Source organism: Choristoneura fumiferana, chromosome 8, assembly GCF_025370935.1.
Source record: "Choristoneura fumiferana chromosome 8, NRCan_CFum_1, whole genome shotgun sequence".
Taxonomy (NCBI): domain Eukaryota; kingdom Metazoa; phylum Arthropoda; class Insecta; order Lepidoptera; family Tortricidae; genus Choristoneura; species Choristoneura fumiferana.
Genome location: NC_133479.1, coordinates 2,243,555 through 2,265,036, shown reverse-complemented (window position 1 = coordinate 2,265,036; position 21,482 = coordinate 2,243,555). Strand labels below are relative to the sequence as shown.

Sequence of the window (21,482 nt, the reverse complement as noted above, 5' to 3'; positions counted from 1 at the left end):
TATTTTTGAAAGTTAACGAAAGTAGGTAACTCGTATATCTGAGTCATCCAAGAATGTAAAAAAAGCATTCATTGTAAATTAATAAATAATAAAAGAAACAACCTTAACTTTGTGGTGATATACTATTTGCAAGTATATCACCACAAAGTTAAGGTTGTTTCTTTTATTTTAAGAAAACAATACTTTGTTTTCTTAAAATAAGAAGAAATATACTTATAAATAACTTAAACTTTGAACAAAATAAAAACGGTTAATTATTTCAGAATTCTTTTATTATTTGTACTTATTTAAATTAAGTAACTGATATCTTACAAGACTTAAATCACAGTGCAAATTTCTCACAAAGTTATTTTACTAACTTGGGTCTTAACATTAAATTAATTATTCATTGATTCATTGCAACTGGGTACAGTTAGGATGAATTTTCCCCTAACCCCAAATATTTTACAAATTATTATGTCAAAATTAAAGCCTTTTTTGAAACTTATTGCATCCAAAGCAGCAATTACATTAATGACTTGCCGCTTGAAACATGCGGTGACTGTAACAATATATAGACCACGGTAGCCGTCTCTTTCTTAAGAGATACTTTGAAGAGGGACGGCGCGCCAAAACCGTGCAGTCAACTGCATACTATAATCTAGCGCTTATGAAGACGACGCTCGTTAGCCAAAGTAGATTGAAACAAGTTCGGCGTCGCATTCAGTGAACGAAGTAGTGTATCTGCCGTATTACAATGCTAAATTAATTCGTATTAAATATATTGACCCGGATAACTCACGACTTAAATCGAGTTTAGTTTAGTTTAGAGTTCGAGTTGTTTCGGGCTAATCCGTAGCCCTTCGTCTTTGGAGCAACGCGACTCAGCGGCTGCTGCAACACGCCGCCGCTCTGCTCGCGCGACTACCCGACGAAACTGACACCGGCACACAACTACCCGCGTTTTCATCAACATTTTCATTACAACTCACAAAACAACTCGCGAAACATGTCGAGCTAAACTCGATTTAAGACGTGAGTTATCCGGGTCAATATATTTAATATGAGTGAGTCTCACGGTAGTTTCATGTTCAAAAATGCTAAATTAATTATTATACTTGCAACGTTTTAGCTCTTTTTAAGTACTTTATAAAGTACAACGTTAAAAACTAAAAATAAATAACGACGCCCCTTTTTTAAACTCACATTTTTGACGTAAAATGTTTGAACATGACGAAAAGCTCCAGTTCGAACCCTTTTCATCTGTTTCGTACTGTTTTTAGTCGTACTTCCATTGAATTATGTATATTGTAATTAAAAGCGTTTTAAGTAGGTATTCGACAAAAACAAAATTCCTATTTGTCAGTTGTCGTTTCGTCCTAATTTTAAGAATTATTTTACATATTAAAAGCTAATATTATCAGCGAATAGGATAGGCTATATTTTATAAACTTCTCACGAGACTTGGACCAAGTTGCGAGAGTTTTAACTTCGTTATCTGGGATCAATGGGCCTGGAGAAAGCCTAAATAGACGTCTCGACGACCTGGAAATATTGCAAACCAAAGGGAAATTGGATAAAGCTGAGATATTGACCATTTATCATAGCAACGTAATTTGACGTTCAAGTTAATTTGTACTTATTTTAGTCCATACACGAAGACTTGATAGGTCATTAACATTTTGATTTCTGTGGGTATTAAAATATTACCTTCTTATAAAATTATTACCAATATAACAGCAATTTCTTTCTGAAGAATAACATAAGTTACAATTATTTTGTATTGTTATAGTAAAAAATTTAGATTATTTTTTGTAGCTGTGATTAAAAAACTTCGTAAAAAATATCGTTTACAGTAAAGAATACTAAAAATTATTTGTGCAAAAATAAACAATTTACTATAACTAACACAACAGACGAGGTGTACAGAGTACTAAGCTATTTATTTAATACAATTATGTACACATTATTGATACAATAGACTTATATAAAATACTTGGTATTTATATCACAATTTCTCGATAAACCAAAACAACAAAAGTATTAAAAAACTTATTTTTTATTTTAAAAGTACAATACACTGGTGTCAGAAACCAAAATCAAAACTCTTTGTGATACACTATAATATATTTCGAAGAAGCAAAAATAGGTATATGTATTTCAATGTTAGTGTGTTGATAATTTGAACAACAAATAATTATATCTCGGCCGTTGAAAAATAAAGTGCAAAAAGCATTTCCCCTTTGTCTTTATTCATAATCGCTCACTAAACTTGATCCTAATATTATGACAAATGTTAGGTAAAGACTAAACCGAAAATTCCTAAATTTTGGAAATTATTTCAATACATTTATAATTTTTATTTAATTGAAAAAATGTACACCACCTACATTTGTCTTATAATTTACTTGTATTTTATAATGTAGGTTAGGACTTACAAACTTAATTGTACTTTTATTTACTGTTATGCAGGTCACAGCAGATAATACACATGTCTATAACGTTTGAAAAGGTACATAGCTTTGATAGACGGACGCAAAACAACGGAGCCTTAGGAATGGGATCCCTTTCGATATGGTACATGGAACCCTATCTTAACAGATAAAAGGCTAAAAAAAGTACGGTAAAGCTAATAAAGTACGGTCCTGGAGCACCTAGAATTTCGCACAATGACCTAAACTGTTTGTCTCTGTCGCTCAAGCTTAAATATTTGCCATCACATTCGTATAAATTCATGTGTGCGAGCGCAACGGCAAATATTTACACGCGAGCGACAGAGACATTAACAGGTCATTGTACGGCATTCCTCGTGATTCGCGCCCGTGCTTTAGTTACTAGGTACATTTAACACGCGTTTACATGCAACTGTAAAACATTAAAATATAATACACGGATTATTCATATGCAGTCGAGGTTGTCGACATGTTTCGAACTAGTCCATGATCCTACGTCAAGGTGTGCTTAAACGGATACCCTTTTTTATGACCAAACAAGCACGTTGGTCGCCTGATGGTAAGCAATCTGCCCAAACTCGCGACTCTGTGGGACTCACTGGTACATTATCGACTTTTTAAAAACGGACAAGACTTACTTGTTTACCTTTAAATATTTTTATTTTATTATTATTTCTAAACCAATAGCAAAACTGCAAGAGCGCGTAGGTACTTTCAGATTAGCTATCCATTCGCTCATTCGCGATCACAATCAAATCACAAATTTCGCATACAAAAACTGTCATTTGACTGTGATCGCGAATTTCAGAAACGTTACGCAATAGAACCTCTGGTCAAAGGACCACAGATAGCCGGTCGCCATCACGCAATATACTACAAAGTTCAAAATTCCAACTTCGTATCTTGCCATCCCGCTGACGCTAATAACATTTAATACGAGAGCGAGAGGGACGGCTCGATATGAACAACGCTCTACGATTCCGAAATTAGCCGAGTCTCTTTCCAAAGACCGATGTGCAATCTTTATGGTCCGCTACGATATATCTAAGCCTCGCGCTGATTTCACATAAAATATATTTAAAACATACCATCATGTATACCTATAGGTACTAGAATAGCCAAAAATATAGCGAAATTCCTTAAAACAAGCCTCCAATCGTCAGGGACGGCGTACGGCAAAATAATAGTGGTCAACTTATGAATCTCATGCGCCGCACAAATAAATATATACGAAGTTATAATCAAATTAAGTATCGGTGCGCTTGGCACCAAAACAAGTACGCCATGAGTATCTGCCGCCAACCAAATGTGGGACTGACTGGCAAATAACTCTAACGTTATAGTGCCAAACCACGCGAACAAACTAGAATGCCTTGTCCGCAAAGCACCAGAGACATTCCTAAGTAGTATATAACTCACTATAGGCAAGAAAGCCACGTAGCTGTGGATTTCGTTGCAGTCAAAGATGTTCGTGCAGAAGAATGTGTATGTCACGTAAGAGCCCAAACCGATGAAGGCGACCAGAGTCGCGCTGAGGGACACGCCGGGGGTGAACAGGTTGCTGTGATTGTTGTCGTCGAGGATGCTGTACCGTTGTGCTAGCAGGTACGCTAGGGCGAATATTATACCGTACGTCATAGAGTATCTGAAATAGAAACACCCTTGTTTGTAAATTTACACAAACGTCACGCCTGTATTCCCAAATAGTTTAGGCAGAGCACACGAAACTTTGCCGCTTCGGAGACACTTTTAGCAATTGGCGAGATTTCATTTTTTTAACACCTTCAAATGACTACAGGAATCGCAAGAGTTTTGCCACCTGAACATGGGAAATTATTTATTATAATTTATTTCTCCATATTTAAAAAAAATACATAAAATTGAAAAAATATATCTGAATTTGCCAAAACTACCACAGAATAGATATGTTTCCTTTGCCTTTTTCACCAGAAAAAGGAGCTGTCATAATTTTGACAACGTCTACGTCAGATTTACGTGATCTTTTTTTTTAAATAGGGACAAAGGTAGTGAATCTATTGTGTGGTAGTTTTGGAGTTATGCCCTTTTAGAATAAGCGCATCTTAAAAAAAATTTAATAAATTAATAAATGATCGTAGCAAATTTTTTAAAATATCAGCGTCTTTCTCTTTCCAAACAGAATACAGAGAACGAATCAAATTATAGTCTTATAAATATGAAATCTTGTCAATTTTAGGTTTTAAGTTTGACAAAAACCGTACAATAAAGACAGGTTGCTAGTCTGTCGCCTACGGTATACCTTAACCTATATCCTTTGTCGCCTCTTACGACATCCACGGAAGAAATGGAGAGGTGTAATTCTAACCCGACACCACACGGGTTTGTAAATTTAGAATGTGATAAATTAGCTTGAAAGACAGCTCGCATTTACTCGATCGATCAGGTACTAAAAAGACCAAAGTCGCTTCTTTTAAATCGCATAAAGTCAAAGTAAACATATTTTTCATCAATTTGGACTATACTTCATCATCATCATCATCATCATCCCAGCCTATATACGTCCCACTGCTGGGCACAGGCCTCCTCTCAGAACAAGAGGGCTTGGGCCATAGTTCCCACGCGGGCCCAGTGCGGATTGGGAACTTCGCACGCACCATTGAATCGCTTCGCAGGTTTGTGCAGGTTTCCTCACGATGTTTTCCTTCACCGCAAAGCTCGTTTTAAATTTCAAATGTAATTCCGCACATTCATTTCGGAAAACTCAGAGGTGCGAGCCGGGGTTCAAACCCACGACCCTCACTACACTACACTTATGACTGTAAAAAAATGTACTACCGGTTCGGAAGACCCTCTGTTGAGAAGAATTCGACAAAGAACTGAACGAGGTGTTTTTTTTTTAGTTTTTATAACAAATTTTCAAACATAATGTGAGATGCAGTGGCGGGGCCAGGTATAGATGTAAAAACCAAGGCAATTGGCCAACAGCCACAACCAAAAAAGTTTATAAAATAAAATATTTTTCAGTTTTTTTTTTGATAAATAGTGATTTTTTTATTAATAAATGGACAAAACTAGATAATAATAAGTGAATATAAACATACATAACAATGGATGCAAAATAAAAGATATCGCTGCTGTTTAATTTCCCAAAAAGCACGTATGTAAAACTTGTTCATTCTAAACTTGTAATTCTAATGAAATGAGTTCATTTTACTCTCGACTTAATCATCAACCCTCGCCAACGACTCGGGTAAATATAATCAACGAAATGAGTTCATTTTACCCTCGACTTAATCATCAACCCTCGCCAACGACTCGCGTAAATATAATCAACTCGGGTAAAATGGCGCATTGTATAATCAATTAGTTCTCACCTATCCTGTTTCCACCGCAGCCACCACTGATGTATATCATCATCAGAATTCACAAATAGCGCTTTCCACGGTCGTGTCACGAATATCTTTTGGAAGAACACCTCGCTGAGATACAGTACGGTCACTATGCTGAGCAGGCCGATCACCTTGACGGCTATATACAGGTACTGGTAGGGCTTGGACTCCACTGTGTGGCTGGAGGAAGGCGCCAAGTGGGGCGGTATGGCGAAGATGACAAACATCTGTTAATAAAAAAAAAACTTGTTTATATTTAGATACTAGCTTTTGCCCGCGGCTTCGCCCGCGTGTAATTCGCTGATCGCGCGCTGTTCCCTCGGGAACTGTGCATTTTTCCGGGATAAAAAGTAGCCTATGTCACTCTCGGCCCAAAAATCTACAAAAGACCGTCAAAAGACGCTGTTCAAAATAATTTAGGCACAGTCTAATATATAAAGCTAATACTCATAGACGCCCTAACTTTTTATTATGATTATATTTTTATTATCTAGTTTCATAACCACTAATTACTTAAAAAAAGTGCTGCTTGAAAATAAGCATTCATTACAAAGATACACCAGATCAGGCATGCCCGGATTTTATCGTGTACACACTTTAATACATTAGTGTCATTAGTGTAAATAGAACACTTACCAAAGTATACCAAAAGGAAACCAGCGGTATGAAACTATAGAACTGATACGGCCTGTTCATCGTCAGACAGAGCACCACGGTCAGAAAATTTAGCCTAAAAATAACCCTGAAGTATCGAACTAAGCAGGTGTCTCCGGTCTTCCAGGTATACGTGAAATGCCCGTAGCCCGTCAGGAAAAGGTAGGCGGAGACGAGTGCGCGAACTAGCATGTAGATGGGCAGGACTTTGCTAGCCCCTGTCACTTGGTACACAAGTATTACTAGTTGCATCCAGCCCTTCCATTCGTTCGTTTGTTCTCGGTGCAGGACCCTGAAAGGAGGTACGTTGAAGCTGGCTGAATATGCTAGTTTAAAAAAAAAATAAAACTTTATGTGAACATTTAGCTGATTTAATAGGTCAAATGAAGTTAATTTCTCCAAAATACTAGTGGCTTAACTGTCGTGGTTAATGTTGATAAGATAATCAAATATTAAGATGATTGCAGAATTATGTGCAATAAGGCAGTGTTATAAGTTTGACCGCTGTGTGTCTGTCTGTGGCACCGTAGCTCTTAAACGGGTGGACTAATTCAAATGCGTTTTTTTATTTATTTGAAAGCAGGTTTTCTAGCGATGGTTCTTAGACATGTTTTATCAAAATCGGTTCTGCCGTTTTTGAGATATTGAACTTTTAAGCGACAAAGTTGGGGTTTTCCAACTTTTTGTTGATTAAGTTATTATCGAAAATACAAACTGAGACATGGATGCACAGAAAAACCAGAAAAAGAGACCAGCGCTGGACTGGCTTTTGGATTCACGGGATACCCGTAAAAGTAACAAATTTGGAGTTGAAATAAAAAATGTTATTAGTTTGTGACTAAAGCTCTTTTTTAATTCATACATCTTTAGCAAAAGAAGATTATAAAGTGTGGTTTTGTTACGTTTCGCTCATGTGTTCACTCGTCAAGATTGTGAATTATACAATTTAACCTTTAACAATAAATGTGAAGTATGTAAGAATAAAAAAAAATCGTTTTGGCCAAAAAGTTAATTACCTACAAATGAACTAAGCCGTCTGACGAAGTTAACGGAAATGAAAAAAAAAACATGCTGTATATTTTTTATTACAAGTCATTATTTAAAATAATATTCACTCACCTACTACTCTTAGAGTCATCAGTAAAGAACAATCCCAAAGCAAACACATATCCAACCGGCAACCAGAAACTCCATTCAGAATAATACTTATTCTCCTTCATAAAGAAGTTAGTTCTGTCGCATAGGTAGAAATACGACATGATCATGCCAAGCTTGGCCAAGGCGGCTAAGGGCGACGGGTTGGACGGTTGGATCGGCTGGTTGACCAGTGAATAGCCCCCTAAACGCTGGTGGATCGTTTGCGACCACTGCCATACTACTTTTATTGCGGCCAGCACTGCACTGGAAAAGAAAAAAGAATGGTAATACTGTAGCTGTAACAATGATTGTTAACTTCACTTACCAAACTAGAAACAAGATTGTTAACTTAACTTACCAAACTAGAAACAAGATTGCTAACTGAACTTACCAAACCAGGAACAAGATTGGTAACTTAATTTACCAACCTAGCAATAAGAAAGCTAAACTAACTTACCAAACTTTGAATCAAATTGCTAACTTAACTGACTAAACCAGTAATGTTAAGTTAACTTAACAAACTAGGAATAAAATTGGTAACTTAACTTGCTGAACTAGGAATGTTAAGTTAACTTACCAACCTAGGAACATTAACTTACCAAGCTAAGAACATGGAGAAAGTCAGCAGTTGCAGCGTGGTACCGGACTCGGGCAACGCGCAGCACGACCCGTCGGGGAAGTTCATGTGGTCGTTACAGAACATGTTCAGCAGGATCTGCGCGTCGTGACGGAGCGCCCGCGCAGACAGCGCCCAGCCGTCGGACGAGCCCGAGCCCGAGCCCTGCGCCACCAGGCGCGGGGAGCTCCAGATCTTAGCCGCGCTGTGGGTTAAGATCTGGAGGGAGAGATGAATTTGAAAAATAACCGGCGAAGTGGTTTACGCACAAATTTTTGGGAAAAGAAGTCTTTGTGTGCTTGGTTAAATAAATAAATAAAAATGGAATGAGAACTTTAAATGTATTGAGATAATTTCTTAAATGAAAAAACAGCGAATTCTTGGCTCGGTCTGTAGGACTATGTATGGTAAAAAAAACTCAGGATTTATGGAAGTTTTAAAGTTAACAGAAATAAAAAAAGAACACAGTCACACACAGGCGGGGGGCAGTGCCCCGGGGCCCTCAAGCTTAGGGGGCCCTCGAAATTCTGCTTTATAGCTGATAATAAAGTTGCTTAGCATTTTTAAAGTATTTGTATATGTATAATGATTTTACTTCAAAAAACCTTACCAGTTTTGATAGCAGTGGGCCCCATTTTTTTATTTGCCCCAGGGCCCTAGGTTACCTAGCTACGCCACTGGTCATAAAAGACAACAGAGGTTCCACAGAATTGAAACAGGGGGTTTGTTTTGTAAACAACTTACCTCAACAGCAGCTCTATTGTATTCATCAATATCGCTATTACTGATCTTTTTATAATCATTCTTCAACTTAGTACTATCCACAGATTCAATCAGCTTCCAAAGGACCTGAGAGTTCTTCGCTGCAAGCGAATCTACAGCTTGCACCAACAGCGTAAGGTTCCTTTTATATTCATCTATGACTAGGTCGGTTGCGTTGCGTGTTTTAAGTAGTTGTAAGCCAGTGCCGGCTACTATTACCGAAGGGGGTTTGGCTTCGTGTTGCCTGCAAAGGAATGTGGACTTTAAAACTGATAGCAGTAAGTATTAGATCCCTGTGACACTTGCAACAGTACTGTCACAAAGATAATCTTACTAAACAATATGTTTTTGGTAAAAAATTCATTTTTAATACGAGCTTTTTTTGCTGATCGTACTTTTTGTTGACTGTACATTTGAATACCAAATTTCAAGTCAATACTATTAACCATTGAAGAGTTCCGTCCGTCCTGCGGAGCCGATCCTGGCCGGACTACCAGGATGTCACTATCAGATTATTGTATTGTCACCAGATTTACATAAGTTTGCCAAATTTCAAGTCGATCGGACTATTAGAAGTGGCTCAAATTTAACTTGCAAAATTTGACCCAAATATATACTCATCATCATCATCCCAGCCTATATACGTTCCACTGCTGGGCACAGGGCTCCTCTCAGAATAAGAGGGCTTGGGGCATAGTGCAGGTTTCCTCACGATGTTGCACATGAATTTCGAAAAACTCAGAGGTGCGAGCCGGGGTTCAAACCCACGACCCTCTGCTTGAGAGGCGATAGGTCAAACCACTAGGCCACCACGGCTGCCAATATATACTCAGCGGCACAAAATTTGGCCCAACCTTCATACAAAATTACCGATTCTGCATACATCTGAGGGCCAGATTTTTTGCCGCTCACTATAAATAAATAAATAAAATAAATATCACGGGACAATTCACACCAATTGACCTTAGTCGACAAATGGTGAAACAGGCCCTAAAGGTTTAGTCCTTGCCTAAACACAAAATAACTTAATTTCGTTATAGACTTTTATTTTCTTTAAAAACCGGACATAAACATTAATTCGCTTTTAAGGAATATAAAAGTCTATCGCGAATAATTATTGGAGTAGACACATTAACTTATATATTAAGAAGTGCTCTATCAGAAAACATTTTTAATTTTCATTCAATTTTTATGGAATAATCGAGAAAAACTAACAAAAATGCAACGTTGCCAGCTCAGCAGGTATAAACGCTCTTAACACAGTCATTCAATGCCAGCAACCCGCCAGTCGAGTTCTCTGTTCGCATGCTCTTTTATCGGCTATGTTATAGCTTAGCTAGTTAGTCGTGTTTATTGTAGGTATATTATTATTTACCAAGTCCAGCCCCCTACTACTCGCAAATAACTATGATTTTTAAACCGGGACAATTTGCTGGTCGGCCGGTCCCGGCCAGGACACCATGCTTCAAACCGGGACATGTCCCGGCGTACCGGGACGTATGGCAACTCTAATATAGAGGGGGGCCGGGTGTGCCGTGCCCACCCCAGTATGGTCTAGTGCCCACCCCAGGATGTTGGGCCACCGATTCAAAATTCTATAATACTGATATCTTCACACAAAAATCCACGGCCTCCATTCGAAGACCTAAGTATTGCTTGGCTTGTTAATAATTGTTGGAAGAGCGGAGGATCCCAACACAAGCTTTGTAGTCTAAGGATCTTCCCACATCTAGCGAAGCGGAATGGGCTTTAGTCGACCAAAAAACACTTTATGTCCACGCAATAAGGGCGAAAAAGACGTCTTTACGTCGGTAAACGTCGTTTCACGTCGGCCGAGTCGATCGACGTCTTTTTTTTAGATCCGCTAAAGCCAATTCCACGTCGATAGGTTTGGGGAGACCCTTAGGCAGTTGTCTCACCGCCAGCGAGGAAACGATTGGCTATCGACTATTTTCTCGCTCAGGAAACGAACAAAAGATATAAGATCCTGTGTGATTAAAAGAGAGAGATATTAATAGTTGATCGCTGGCGGTTCACACTGCCGGCGAGAACTCGCTCTTACATCTTTTGTCGCAGCGACAAGAGCTATAAAACTCGCTGAGCTATAAAACTAGCTCAGCGATACTCGCTCAGCGCTGTTAGCTTGGCGGCCGCCCGGCTCGAGCGAGTGGAGCGAGTAATCGCCCGTCGTGCTCGAACACTCGCTTTTCACTGCTCGTCCACTCGTTTCTAGTTACTCGCTCTGCTCGCTTCTCGCTCATCGTCGGCGGTGGGACAAGTGCCTAAAGGGAAACCCACTGTAAATCTACTTAAGAATGTGAAATAAAGATATTTTCATTTTTGATTGATATCATCAGGCCACCACACAGGTGCACACTTACCAAGTTCGAAACTGCTCCACCATAGTTCTGGAGACGTCGTCACTCCACACGAAGCGGACAGACAGACGTAGCTTCGCGTCCGAGTACGTGTAGTTTGGCGAGCGGTGGTCCATCGTGTATGTTGTGTCGAGCTCCGTACGGGCCTTTAGTACTCCTGTAAAAGATTCATCTCAGCTTATAGATATACGTCAATGCAATGACAAAAAAAAGCCACGTCAATGAGGGCTATCGCGAATGAATTCGCCGCTAGAGGCGCTAGTGTAGCGTGAGGTCTCCGAAATGTCAAATCTCATAGTTTTTGGGTGAGCTACGCGGGTTTATTTATAATTAGATTAATTTTGTGAATATTTTGCAATATCTGAAATTAATTATGGCAAATATGCGTTCCGGGGCAATGAATGTCTGTGTTTTGAGACAGTTTTGTCTTTCGGAAACCTTTGTCCTCCCTTTTTTCCGAACAAAACGGGGACTTTGCAACACTGTGGCATGCTCGATATTTTTATGCTACGGTTTTAAGGTGTATTAAATATGATTTTAATCTAAACTTTGTTTTCACGCCCGTAATAACAGACTTTGAAAGCCATACTTAAAAACCTCACGCAACAGTGCGCCATCTAGTGAGACAAAAAACGATAGCCCTCATTGGGTAGATTCCTGTGTGTCCTGATTCTCTATCTGTGTAGAATTTGTTCATTGCTATCCGGCGGGAACTATGCAATTTTCCGGGATAAAATCTATCCTATGTCCTTCCCTGGGACTCAAACTATCTGTACTGAACATCATCTAAATCGGTTCAGCGGTTTAGACATGATGAGATAACAAACTTACAAACTTTCACATTTATAATATAAGCGGGGTAATTAGTCCATCAGTTAGATCAGTGGTTCTTAACCGGTGGTCCGCGGACCACTGGTGGTCCCTGGAAGAACTCGAAGTGGGCCGCGAAACCATCAACAGCGAACTGACAAAACGACGCGCCAGTCAAGTAGCGGTCGCAACAGTTCATTTATTTACAATTTCACTTTTACCATATAGGTATTATTACCTTCAAACAGTTGACAATCGGCCAAAAAAGTTAGCAAAGAGGATGTCAGACCATGCTTGGTGTAGGGTTCCATAGCCATACTATAGCCATTACAAAAAAAAAAGTTAGGGAAGGAAGAAACCTCTTAAAAAATATATAGCATGGCACATTTTATTTTACTTACCTATAAAATATTCATAGAGTTGTTCTATCCTGGAGTCTCCGATGAATGCAAAACTATTGTACTTCCCCCAAAATGCCAGATAGCGGAGGCATCGCCTTGCATCTCTGTAAATAAATATTTCTTATTGTAAATTTTCTTTTAAATTTTACTTAAATTGACAGGAGAATCATTGTATAATGTTTATTTACGTTTTTGAGTAGCGGTGCAGCATGCATCCATAAGGCTGCCATTCATGATCACCTTTATAGCGGCCTGATGACAGTAGCCAGGTGCAAGAATCAGGACCTGAAAAATTAAATAAAAACTGCTTAGGATCCTAATCATTGTATGTTTTAGAACTAGGGGTGCACTTTTGTTCACATAATATTTTAACTCCTATTATTGGAAGTCTGAAAATATTTCTGATTCAATTTTACATCATAATTATTGTTATTCATAACTAGTATTTATTACTAACAATTGCAAGTCCGTATCATTGAAACTCATAATGTCAATAATGCTTTATCTTTTTTCTCCGCCATTTATTTTCATATATTTTTTAAATAACATCAGTTATGTTCAAAAATACAAACTAAGACATGGATGCACAGAAAACCAGAAAAAGAGACCAGCGCTGGGAAATGAACCCAGGTCCTCAGCATTCCATTGTATACTTTGTATTTTCAACAAAATTGTAAAAGTAACAAATTTGTGAAATAAAAAATACAAAAAGACTTCAAATAACCAATCCAGTTATGTTATTCAAGTTAGGAAGATTATTATAGTTTACAATTTTACAAAGTTAGGAAAAAAACTATGATGACTGTCTGTTATGATTTACGATGGTAGTAACAAATATTTCCAAATTTTATGATGTACAAGTTATGATGGAAAAAATTATGAAGTGACAATGATCACAAATCGGTAGTAGAATAAAAAATAGGACTATTAATTTTAAGTGAGTCAATATGGACCCGAAAGGAAGCCTTGGTGGCTTGGAAAATACTATTTTTTTTTAGTAAATATCACAATAGTAAGCTCTAACCATATCGTAAATGCAGGATACCGTGGTAGCCGATAAATCCTAAAACTAACACAAATGCGACCAACTTTGCATTCCCCACGTTCAGTTGATCTATAAACCATTCGGCGGAGGATTTCTTTGAATAAGAAACCATCCTGGCCTCTTGTTTTTTCAAATTATTTACTTAAAACTTGCAAGCCGCTTGTACATGGATTCTGCCCCCACAGTTCAGTGTTTACAATTGAGATCGCTTCATTTCGTAGCTGCCACAATATTCATTTTATTTAACATGAATTAAAAGTACTCCTAATTATTTTTATTTCATCATGTATAATATAACTAAAGACAAATTAATTAATTATAATATTATTATTTTTATCAATATCAAATGTCAATTATTATTTGACGTTTGCGCAAAATGAACAAAAAGAGGCAACACTAGTATTTAAATAGCACTGACGATGACGACACTACCCAAGCAACAAATAGAATTGAAACTATTTGAAACGGCATTAGGGGTCATGTTGACTCATAAATTGCCATTGTAAAATTCCACAGACGTTGAAAATATAAAACTTTTCTTTCTTTTGGCAACATCGTCTGTCTAAATTGGAATACAAATGGCGGCTATGTCCCCGTCTGAGGTTTGTAAAAATAATTAAATTACTACGTTTCCCAGCAAAATTATGGACTTATTTAGTGCAAAAAATTCACTATTCATCTTAAAAATTGGTACCAAGTTGTTTTTCCAATGGCCAAATAATTAATGTTTATTGTTGCAACGCTGTTATGACAGCTTTCGGGAGGTTTTGTGTCATTTTTTTAAGATATTCTGTACAATATAATTGTTTAAATTAGTGCTATTTTGTGCAGAAACTGCTAGAAAAGTTCCACGGACGAATATGTAACCATTCTCCACTGTTACTGCCTTATTCCCTGTAAATTATGATGTCCTTTACGCCTTGAGAACTTACACATAACTTGATGATTCTTTTAGCGGAGATTACAAAAAGAACTAATGTCCCTAATGCGGGAGCCTCCACCGGGAGTCACCGTAGACGGAGAGCAGGCCAGCCAAAATCTTACACTGTAAGTCCTAAATTAAATAAGTTGCATCTTATCTTGTCATGCAAATTCTAATTAGATGATTTCATTTTGCCATCTGCAGCTATTGTATAATCTTTTAGACTTGCATAAACTAAGAACAATATTCAAGCTATTGTTTCTGTAAATAAAGTCAGTGTAAATGTATCTTTGACAGTATGGTGAACAGACTAAATGGGGAATGTGACCACATCAATATTCAATATTTGTTTTTGACATATGTTGTGTTATTTTACAGTTACACAATGAGCAGTAGTTACACAATTTTAATGAAGCATAAATGTCAGCTATTATTGCATTAATTCATATGAAAAATCTAATTAGAATCTTATACTACTAAATCATCCCTTAGGTACTGTGCAAAAAATAACTTGATGTGTGTGAAAAATGTTATTTAGCTTTTTAGTTTATTTACATTGCATCACTCAATATTTGTAAGCAATATATTTGCTTTATTTTGTTATTCTATCACATATATTAGTCTTTATGCTCTATTTAGAATTATAAATAGAGGGTATTGGGTTAAAGTAGGTAAATACCCTCTGATAATAATTTAAACGTGTTCCATTTATGGAAACAATAACTTTGGGTACCAAACATTTTTACAAATGTATTTAATAATGTTTTTGCATCATATTTTGTTGGAAAAGTTCATATCCCTTTAGAACCCAGCCGAGTATGAAAAGAGTTACGACAACGGACTTTAAGTACAATCAATGTCAAATTCAAATGTAATTAACCCGCACAATTGTATCGGCTGGGTTCGAAAGGGGTTGTCTTGCTTTCTCAACTAGCTTACTGAAGTTTACAAAAGGTAATTGAAAAAGCAAGACAAATACAAACTTTTGTGACGAAATATACCTAATGGCAAAACATTATTCACTATATCTCCACAAACATTTGTTTAATATGCAATGTTTTTAGTTGGTCTGGGTCAATTTCTGTAAGTTTTTGTGCAGCTACTGTAGTACCTATGTATAATCAGCAGCAATATTGTGGTTTTCCTTCTTGCTTAATAAAGATTTATTCTTGAAATTTCCTGTCAGCAGTGTACTACAGATTAAAGACCATTATAAGTGGTTACTTGTCCTACTAACATTATAAATGCAAAAGTTAAGTCTGTTTGTTTGTTACTTCATCACATCTAAACCACTGAACTAATTTAGATGAAATTCAGTTTACAGTTTGCGAAATAAACGAATTAAGCGCGGACAGTCGCAGGTAACGGCTTGTATTTATGAAAATTTTAAGGTGTTTCAAATCTTCAAACAGTTAAATCTGATTTATATTGAGATCTTCACACACACCATTGAAGCAATTCAATGGTGTGTGTGAAGTTCCCAATCCGCACTGGGCCCGCGTGGGAACTATGGCCCAAGCCCTCTTGTTCTGAGAGGAGGCCTGTGCCCAGCAGTGGGACGTATATAGGCTGGGATGATATGATATGATATTGAGATCAAGTTTGCTGGAAAATTGCAAAGTTCCCACGGGACAGGGATAAACGAATTTTTCGCAGATGTGGTCGCAGGAATCCACTAGTATAAACTACCTATAATATACATAATTTTAGATCATCTTATTGTATTTTTTTAAGTTATTTTTGTTAGCTCTACTCTACAAGAATCCAACGAGGCTTCTATTCAGTACACTTGTTTCAACTTGCCAACAAAAGGATTGACCATCAGTGGTGTAGCGGTATAGCACGTGGTACGGATTACCGAGGACCTGGGTTCGATTCCCAGTGATAGTCTTATTTTTCTGTTTTTTCTGTGCATCTATATTTCAGTTTGTATTTTCAATTTCGGTTTTACGGGATGACCGTAAAAGTAAAAATTTGGAATTGAAATAAAAAATACAAAAAGATTCCAAAAAACCAATCTTAAACAAAAGGATTATTAAAAACCTACCAACATTATAAGTCCTTGCGCTTATAAAGATTTCTTTGTGGGATTTTTACCTCATTGCTCTTTGGATTGTTTATTAAATGATTGCAGAGTCAATGACATTCAATAACCATAAGACTTATTACAGGCCATTTGCCTGCCCTTTGCCGTTCGAAAGAAGGAGGGATGATTCATTTCAGTTTAGGTAGAAACATAGAATTTGATACTTCAGTATTGATTGTTATTAATTGATGTTAATTATTGTTAATAATTGATATTGGTGGGTTTTTTAGGGTTCCGTACCCAAAGAGCGCCAACGGAACCCTATTACTGAGACTCCGCTGTCTGTCTGTCTGTCCGTCCGTCTGTCACAGGGCTCTATCTCTCGAGTCGTTATAGTTAGACACTTGAAACTTTCACAGATTATGTGTTACTGTGGCTTCAATGACAACAAATACTAAAAACAGAATAAAATAAATATTTAAGGGTGGCTCCCATACAACAAACGTGATTGTTGTGCCGTTTTTTGCTTGATAGATATTAATAACGGCAACAGGTAGACGCTTGAAATATTCACAGAATCTTTAGTTGTATAATCGCTTTAAAAATAAATACTTAAATTAAAATAATATAAATATTTAAGGGGGCTCCCGTACAACAAATTTGATTTTTTGCCATTTATTTTTTTGTTAATGTCTAACCTAACCTCGTAAGTCCCCGTGTACTTCACAAAGAACAAATCAAGCAAGAATAACTGCCGAATGTACTTGGTGGAGTAGGTACAATTTTTTCAATGAAATAAGAACTTTAAATGTATTGTATGTAACTTCCAAAATCACAAAACTTAGAATTCTCAGCTTGGTCTGTAGAACTATGTATGATAAAAAAGTCAGGACTTACGAGGCTAATGTTGTATAGATAATGGTACGGAACCCTTCGTGCGCAAGTCCGACTCGCACTTGGCCGGTTTTTTTACTAACCCCCGACGCAAAAAAGAAGGGTGTTATAAGTTTGAGGCCAATGTCATCGTAGCTCTCAAACGGATGGACCAATTTGAATGCGGTTTTTTTATTTGAAAGCAGGTTTTCTAGCGATTGTTTCCAACTTTTTGTTGGTTAGGTTAGTCTTGGATAACACTGGATCTGAATATTTAAAAGTCAGTATCGTCCTCCTTTATGTTCCTTTTTTGCGCCTTTTAAATCTTATCGACTGAGTCAATAACTCCCCCTCCTTCTTGCTTCGGGGGTTAAAAAACATGGATAACTCTTATTCACGTTCACTTGATGAGTGATATTCCTTTATTCCCACAGGTGGACAGTTCACATGGAAGGAGTTCCCGGCACACTATACGAAGGCGAGAAATTCGTCTTGCAGTTCAAATTCACAAACAAATACCCCTTTGATTCCCCAGAGGTAAGAGACGTCAAATAGCACGATAAATACAGTCTTTACAGCTCATCATCATCATTATATTAGTTGTGCGCTTGTAAAAACGGTCAAGTGCGAGTCCGGCTCGTACTTAAGGGTTCCGTACCTCTGTATGTTTTAAAAACAATTCAGTAATAAGTTTTTTCACTTATCATGCTCTCAAAGTAGGTCAATATAGAGTTACGAGGCGGGAGTAAAGTGAGTACTTTGGTCCCTAGGGAGTAGAAGTAATTTTTTTTTTTATTTAATTCGAGTGACTTAGATTAACTCTAACGGCCAGTACTTGCTTAGTTTTTGGCATAAAATAAACGATATAAATAAACTTCATGGGCGACTCGCACTTGGCCGCTTTTATACCTACTATATTTTTTAACCCTGGTTACCAAAGTACGCTCTGTAAAAGTGTACCTATGGAAGGTGGCTGTCGCCTTGGACGCTTATGAACGCCTAGCAACCAAAAAAAACGCTGAAAAAAGACATTTCTTGTATAACGTTAACGAACCCCTTTACCTACTTTTTTAACTTTAATTTTACTTTAGTATTTCATGTTGTTTGTTATAGCGCCCACAGTAATAAATAAATAATCTTTTGAAAATTTCAAGTTGATTCGCTATTACGGCTCTAGAGATAGAGCCCTGTGACAGACAGACGGACGTACGGACAGACAGCGGAGTCTCAGAGTAAGGGTTTAGTTGGTACGGAACCCTAAATTGTGAAACCCTGTTTCATCACTGATTTAATGTGCCAGATAAATGCAATACAGTCTCTGTTTATTCGGACAAACATTTTCGATGAACATTGTTATAGACAAATAAAATTATTTATTATGATAAGGTTTTATAGTGGCCATGGAATCAAACTGGTTGGCTATACGGTATAACTGTAATAACATTGATCAATCGTCCTGTCCTTGACTTGTACTTATTTCGCGTGCTCAAAGACAAGTTATGCAGATTCTGCCTTGTTTTTATTGCACTCACAATATTTGTTGTGTTTGTGTTAGTTTTAAGTATGATTCGCTAACTGTATTTCTGTGGACATCAAAAATATATAAAAATATTATAAAAAAAAAGTATAAACACACCGCGATTCGGCAAAAAAAGAACAGTGAAGTTTACTGCAGACGGACAGGGCGTTTGTGACAGTGGAACTCAGCAAATGTGCGAATTCGGCATACGTATATTTGCGGCTTTTGCTGTTGAAATTCTTATAGGCCGTTAGGACCCCAAGGTCAAAAAAATTAAACCGCCGAAAAAACTGTAAAGCAGCAGTTTTTTCGGCGTTTAATTTTTTTTGTTATCAAGCTTTTTATTTTATAATTTTTCCCACCCTTGGGGCAATATTTTATTTCCAAATTATATAATACCGATTACCCTATCCAATAAAAAAGAATTATCAAATCGGACCACTAAAAAGTTATGCCTGGTCAACCGTCCCAACAATCAATCATCCCCTGTTCTCCTACCCTCATTGGTTCATGAAATACACATTCCTCGCACATCTTTTATATAAAAGGTGGTACAAAGGTCAAAAGTGACTAGAATTATCAATTAATCACATGACTTATCCCACAAGCGGTGACCATGTCATGCGATGTTTATTTTACGCATCTAACACTGCAGTCGTTTCCTTATTGTATTGCATAACATTCGCGCGGCTACTATGTAACGCTATGTTAATTAGTTACTCATGCTCGTATAATTAGCTATAGCAAGGCTGTAGAATTTATGAAGGCCTGATGGATGCCCGTGTTATTTTGGGTTTGAATGAGTGCCTACAAAGCCAGATGCTCTTAAGCATAATATACTTAAATGTATATTATGACTACAAACTAAAATATATATTTTTTTAATATCCATGGAACAATTGGACCAATTGTCCTAGTCCCAAAATTAGGCAGAGGTTGTACTATGTTGTACTAGGGCAGCGGATAAAACATACTTTTATAGATAAATAACATTATATTACGATTGATTTTGGAATCTTTTTGTATTTTTTATTTCAGTTCCAAATTTTTACAATACATACAATACAAAGACTCTTTATTGTACACCAGATATAGTAAGCGATACAGAAAACAAATTATTAAAATTACAAGGTGAGCAATAGGCGGCCTTATCGCTTTTTACTTTTACGGTCATCCCGTAAAACCTAAATTGAAAATACAAACTGAAATATAGATGCACGGAAAAAAACCAGAAAAATAAGACCAGCACTGGGATCGAACCCTCCTCCTCGGTATTTACCGACGTGCTATACCGCTACACCAGTGCTGGTCTTATTTTTCTGGTTTTTCTGTGCATCTATATTTCAGTTTTGTATTTTCAACATATATTACGTCCGAAACCCGAGAATAAACGTTCATATTATTCATACAAATATCAGCCCAAATAGGAACCGAACCGAGGACCACAAGCTTTATAGTCAGGTTCTCTAACTTAAGACACAATGTACAGTCACCTGTATTAATATTAGCCACACACAGCGGAGCGTGGCAAAAATATCTGACGCGTCCTTACCGCCGCTAGAGAATAGAGTCGTATCACATATTTATGCACGCTATGTTGTGTCAGATACTGTGCTGGTGTATGTACAGTCAGAGTAAAAAAAAGGTTCGTCACCCTAAGATCTATTTTCCTTTGCTCAGTATGAGCGCTAATCTGCTTTACCGATTGAGTAGGACATGCTGCGTCAACATTTCAACCTTGCTAAACATAATCAAGTGACCATAGCAACCCTACCACTACACCTTGGCACTGACAAACACTGACAATTAAGTAGAACATTATTTGATTGAAACTAGATATATGTTAGAGGTGTACACTATTTTGACCCTTGTTATCATGTCAAGTAAGTATAATTTGATATGCACTTGTCTACTTAGTACTTTGGTTTCAAAACGTACTAAGAGTCTATGACTTTGTAAAGGAATCAAGTTAATAACTGACGAATCTTCCTACCCCCACTGTACCTACTACAAATGAACCATGATAATTAAAGCCCTGTTCAAGAACAATGTCATGTCATGATACTTTTGCATGTCCGTTGTCGGTAGATAGTGCAACAGTATCATTAGAATTAACAGATTTCATCACGTTAGCATCTGTAATACTTAATCAGTTTAATCAAGTATCGTTGCGAAACCGCAATCACGAAAGCAGCCGGTACAAAAATGTCGTTACACTAATTAAAAAATCGTCTAAGTGCGGCTTGGAATTAATTACAATGAAATTTCCGTGCCTATAGGTGAAAAACTTAAGTAGATGACCTGTTGTATGTAGTAGTAACGTGTCCGTATAGATAAGTCGACGTTCCATATTCGAAACTAATTAAAAAATCGTCTAAGTGCGGCTTGGAATTAATTACAATTAAATTTCCGTGCCTTTAGGTGAAAAACTTAAGTAGATGACCTGTTGTATGTAGTAGTAACGTGTCCGTATAGATAAGTCGACGTTCCATATTCAGTCCCATTCCCATATCAATAAGGGTTTTCCGAAAGGCGAAAT

General features: G+C 37.1%; 2 protein-coding genes across 2 annotated transcripts; one reads left to right on the top strand and one right to left on the bottom strand.

The window, feature by feature from the left end:
* Nucleotides 1-260: 260 nt before the first annotated feature.
* On the bottom strand, nucleotides 261-13,970 carry LOC141430112 (N-acetylneuraminate (7)9-O-acetyltransferase). Its single transcript, XM_074090658.1, has 10 exons — nucleotides 13,583-13,970; nucleotides 12,747-12,843; nucleotides 12,559-12,662; nucleotides 11,351-11,504; nucleotides 8,952-9,213; nucleotides 8,191-8,426; nucleotides 7,574-7,855; nucleotides 6,437-6,746; nucleotides 5,786-6,027; nucleotides 261-4,077 (listed from the first exon to the last, which is right to left on the bottom strand). Exons 1-10 carry the CDS (start codon nucleotides 13,713-13,715, stop codon nucleotides 3,510-3,512), a joined length of 2,388 nt encoding a protein of 795 aa, XP_073946759.1. The 5' UTR covers nucleotides 13,716-13,970; the 3' UTR covers nucleotides 261-3,509.
* A 153-nt stretch (nucleotides 13,971-14,123) lies between these two features.
* Nucleotides 14,124-17,979, top strand: LOC141430294 (ubiquitin-conjugating enzyme E2 W). Its single transcript, XM_074090924.1, has 3 exons — nucleotides 14,124-14,205; nucleotides 14,559-14,650; nucleotides 17,859-17,979. The coding sequence occupies exons 1-3, from the start codon at nucleotides 14,182-14,184 to the stop codon at nucleotides 17,977-17,979; spliced, it is 237 nt and encodes a 78-aa protein (XP_073947025.1). The 5' UTR covers nucleotides 14,124-14,181.
* Nucleotides 17,980-21,482: the final 3,503 nt, after the last annotated feature.

Bases quoted from the DNA above. Each gene is read 5' to 3' on its own strand.
- LOC141430294 (XM_074090924.1), top strand. From the start codon at position 14,182: ATGGCGGCTATGTCCCCGTCTGAG. The intron at 14,206-14,558 runs GTTTGTAAAAAT...TGATTCTTTTAG, and splicing joins CGGCTATGTCCCCGTCTGAG to CGGAGATTACAAAAAGAACT. The intron at 14,651-17,858 runs GTAAGTCCTAAA...TTATTCCCACAG, and splicing joins GCCAGCCAAAATCTTACACT to GTGGACAGTTCACATGGAAG.
- LOC141430112 (XM_074090658.1), bottom strand. From the start codon at position 13,715: ATGGTTTCTTATTCAAAGAAATCCTCCGCCGAATGGTTTATAGATCAA. The intron at 9,214-11,350 runs GTAAGTGTGCAC...ATTCCTTTGCAG, and splicing joins GTGGAGCAGTTTCGAACTTG to GCAACACGAAGCCAAACCCC. The intron at 6,028-6,436 runs GTAAGTGTTCTA...TTTTATTAACAG, and splicing joins TTTCCTTTTGGTATACTTTG to ATGTTTGTCATCTTCGCCAT.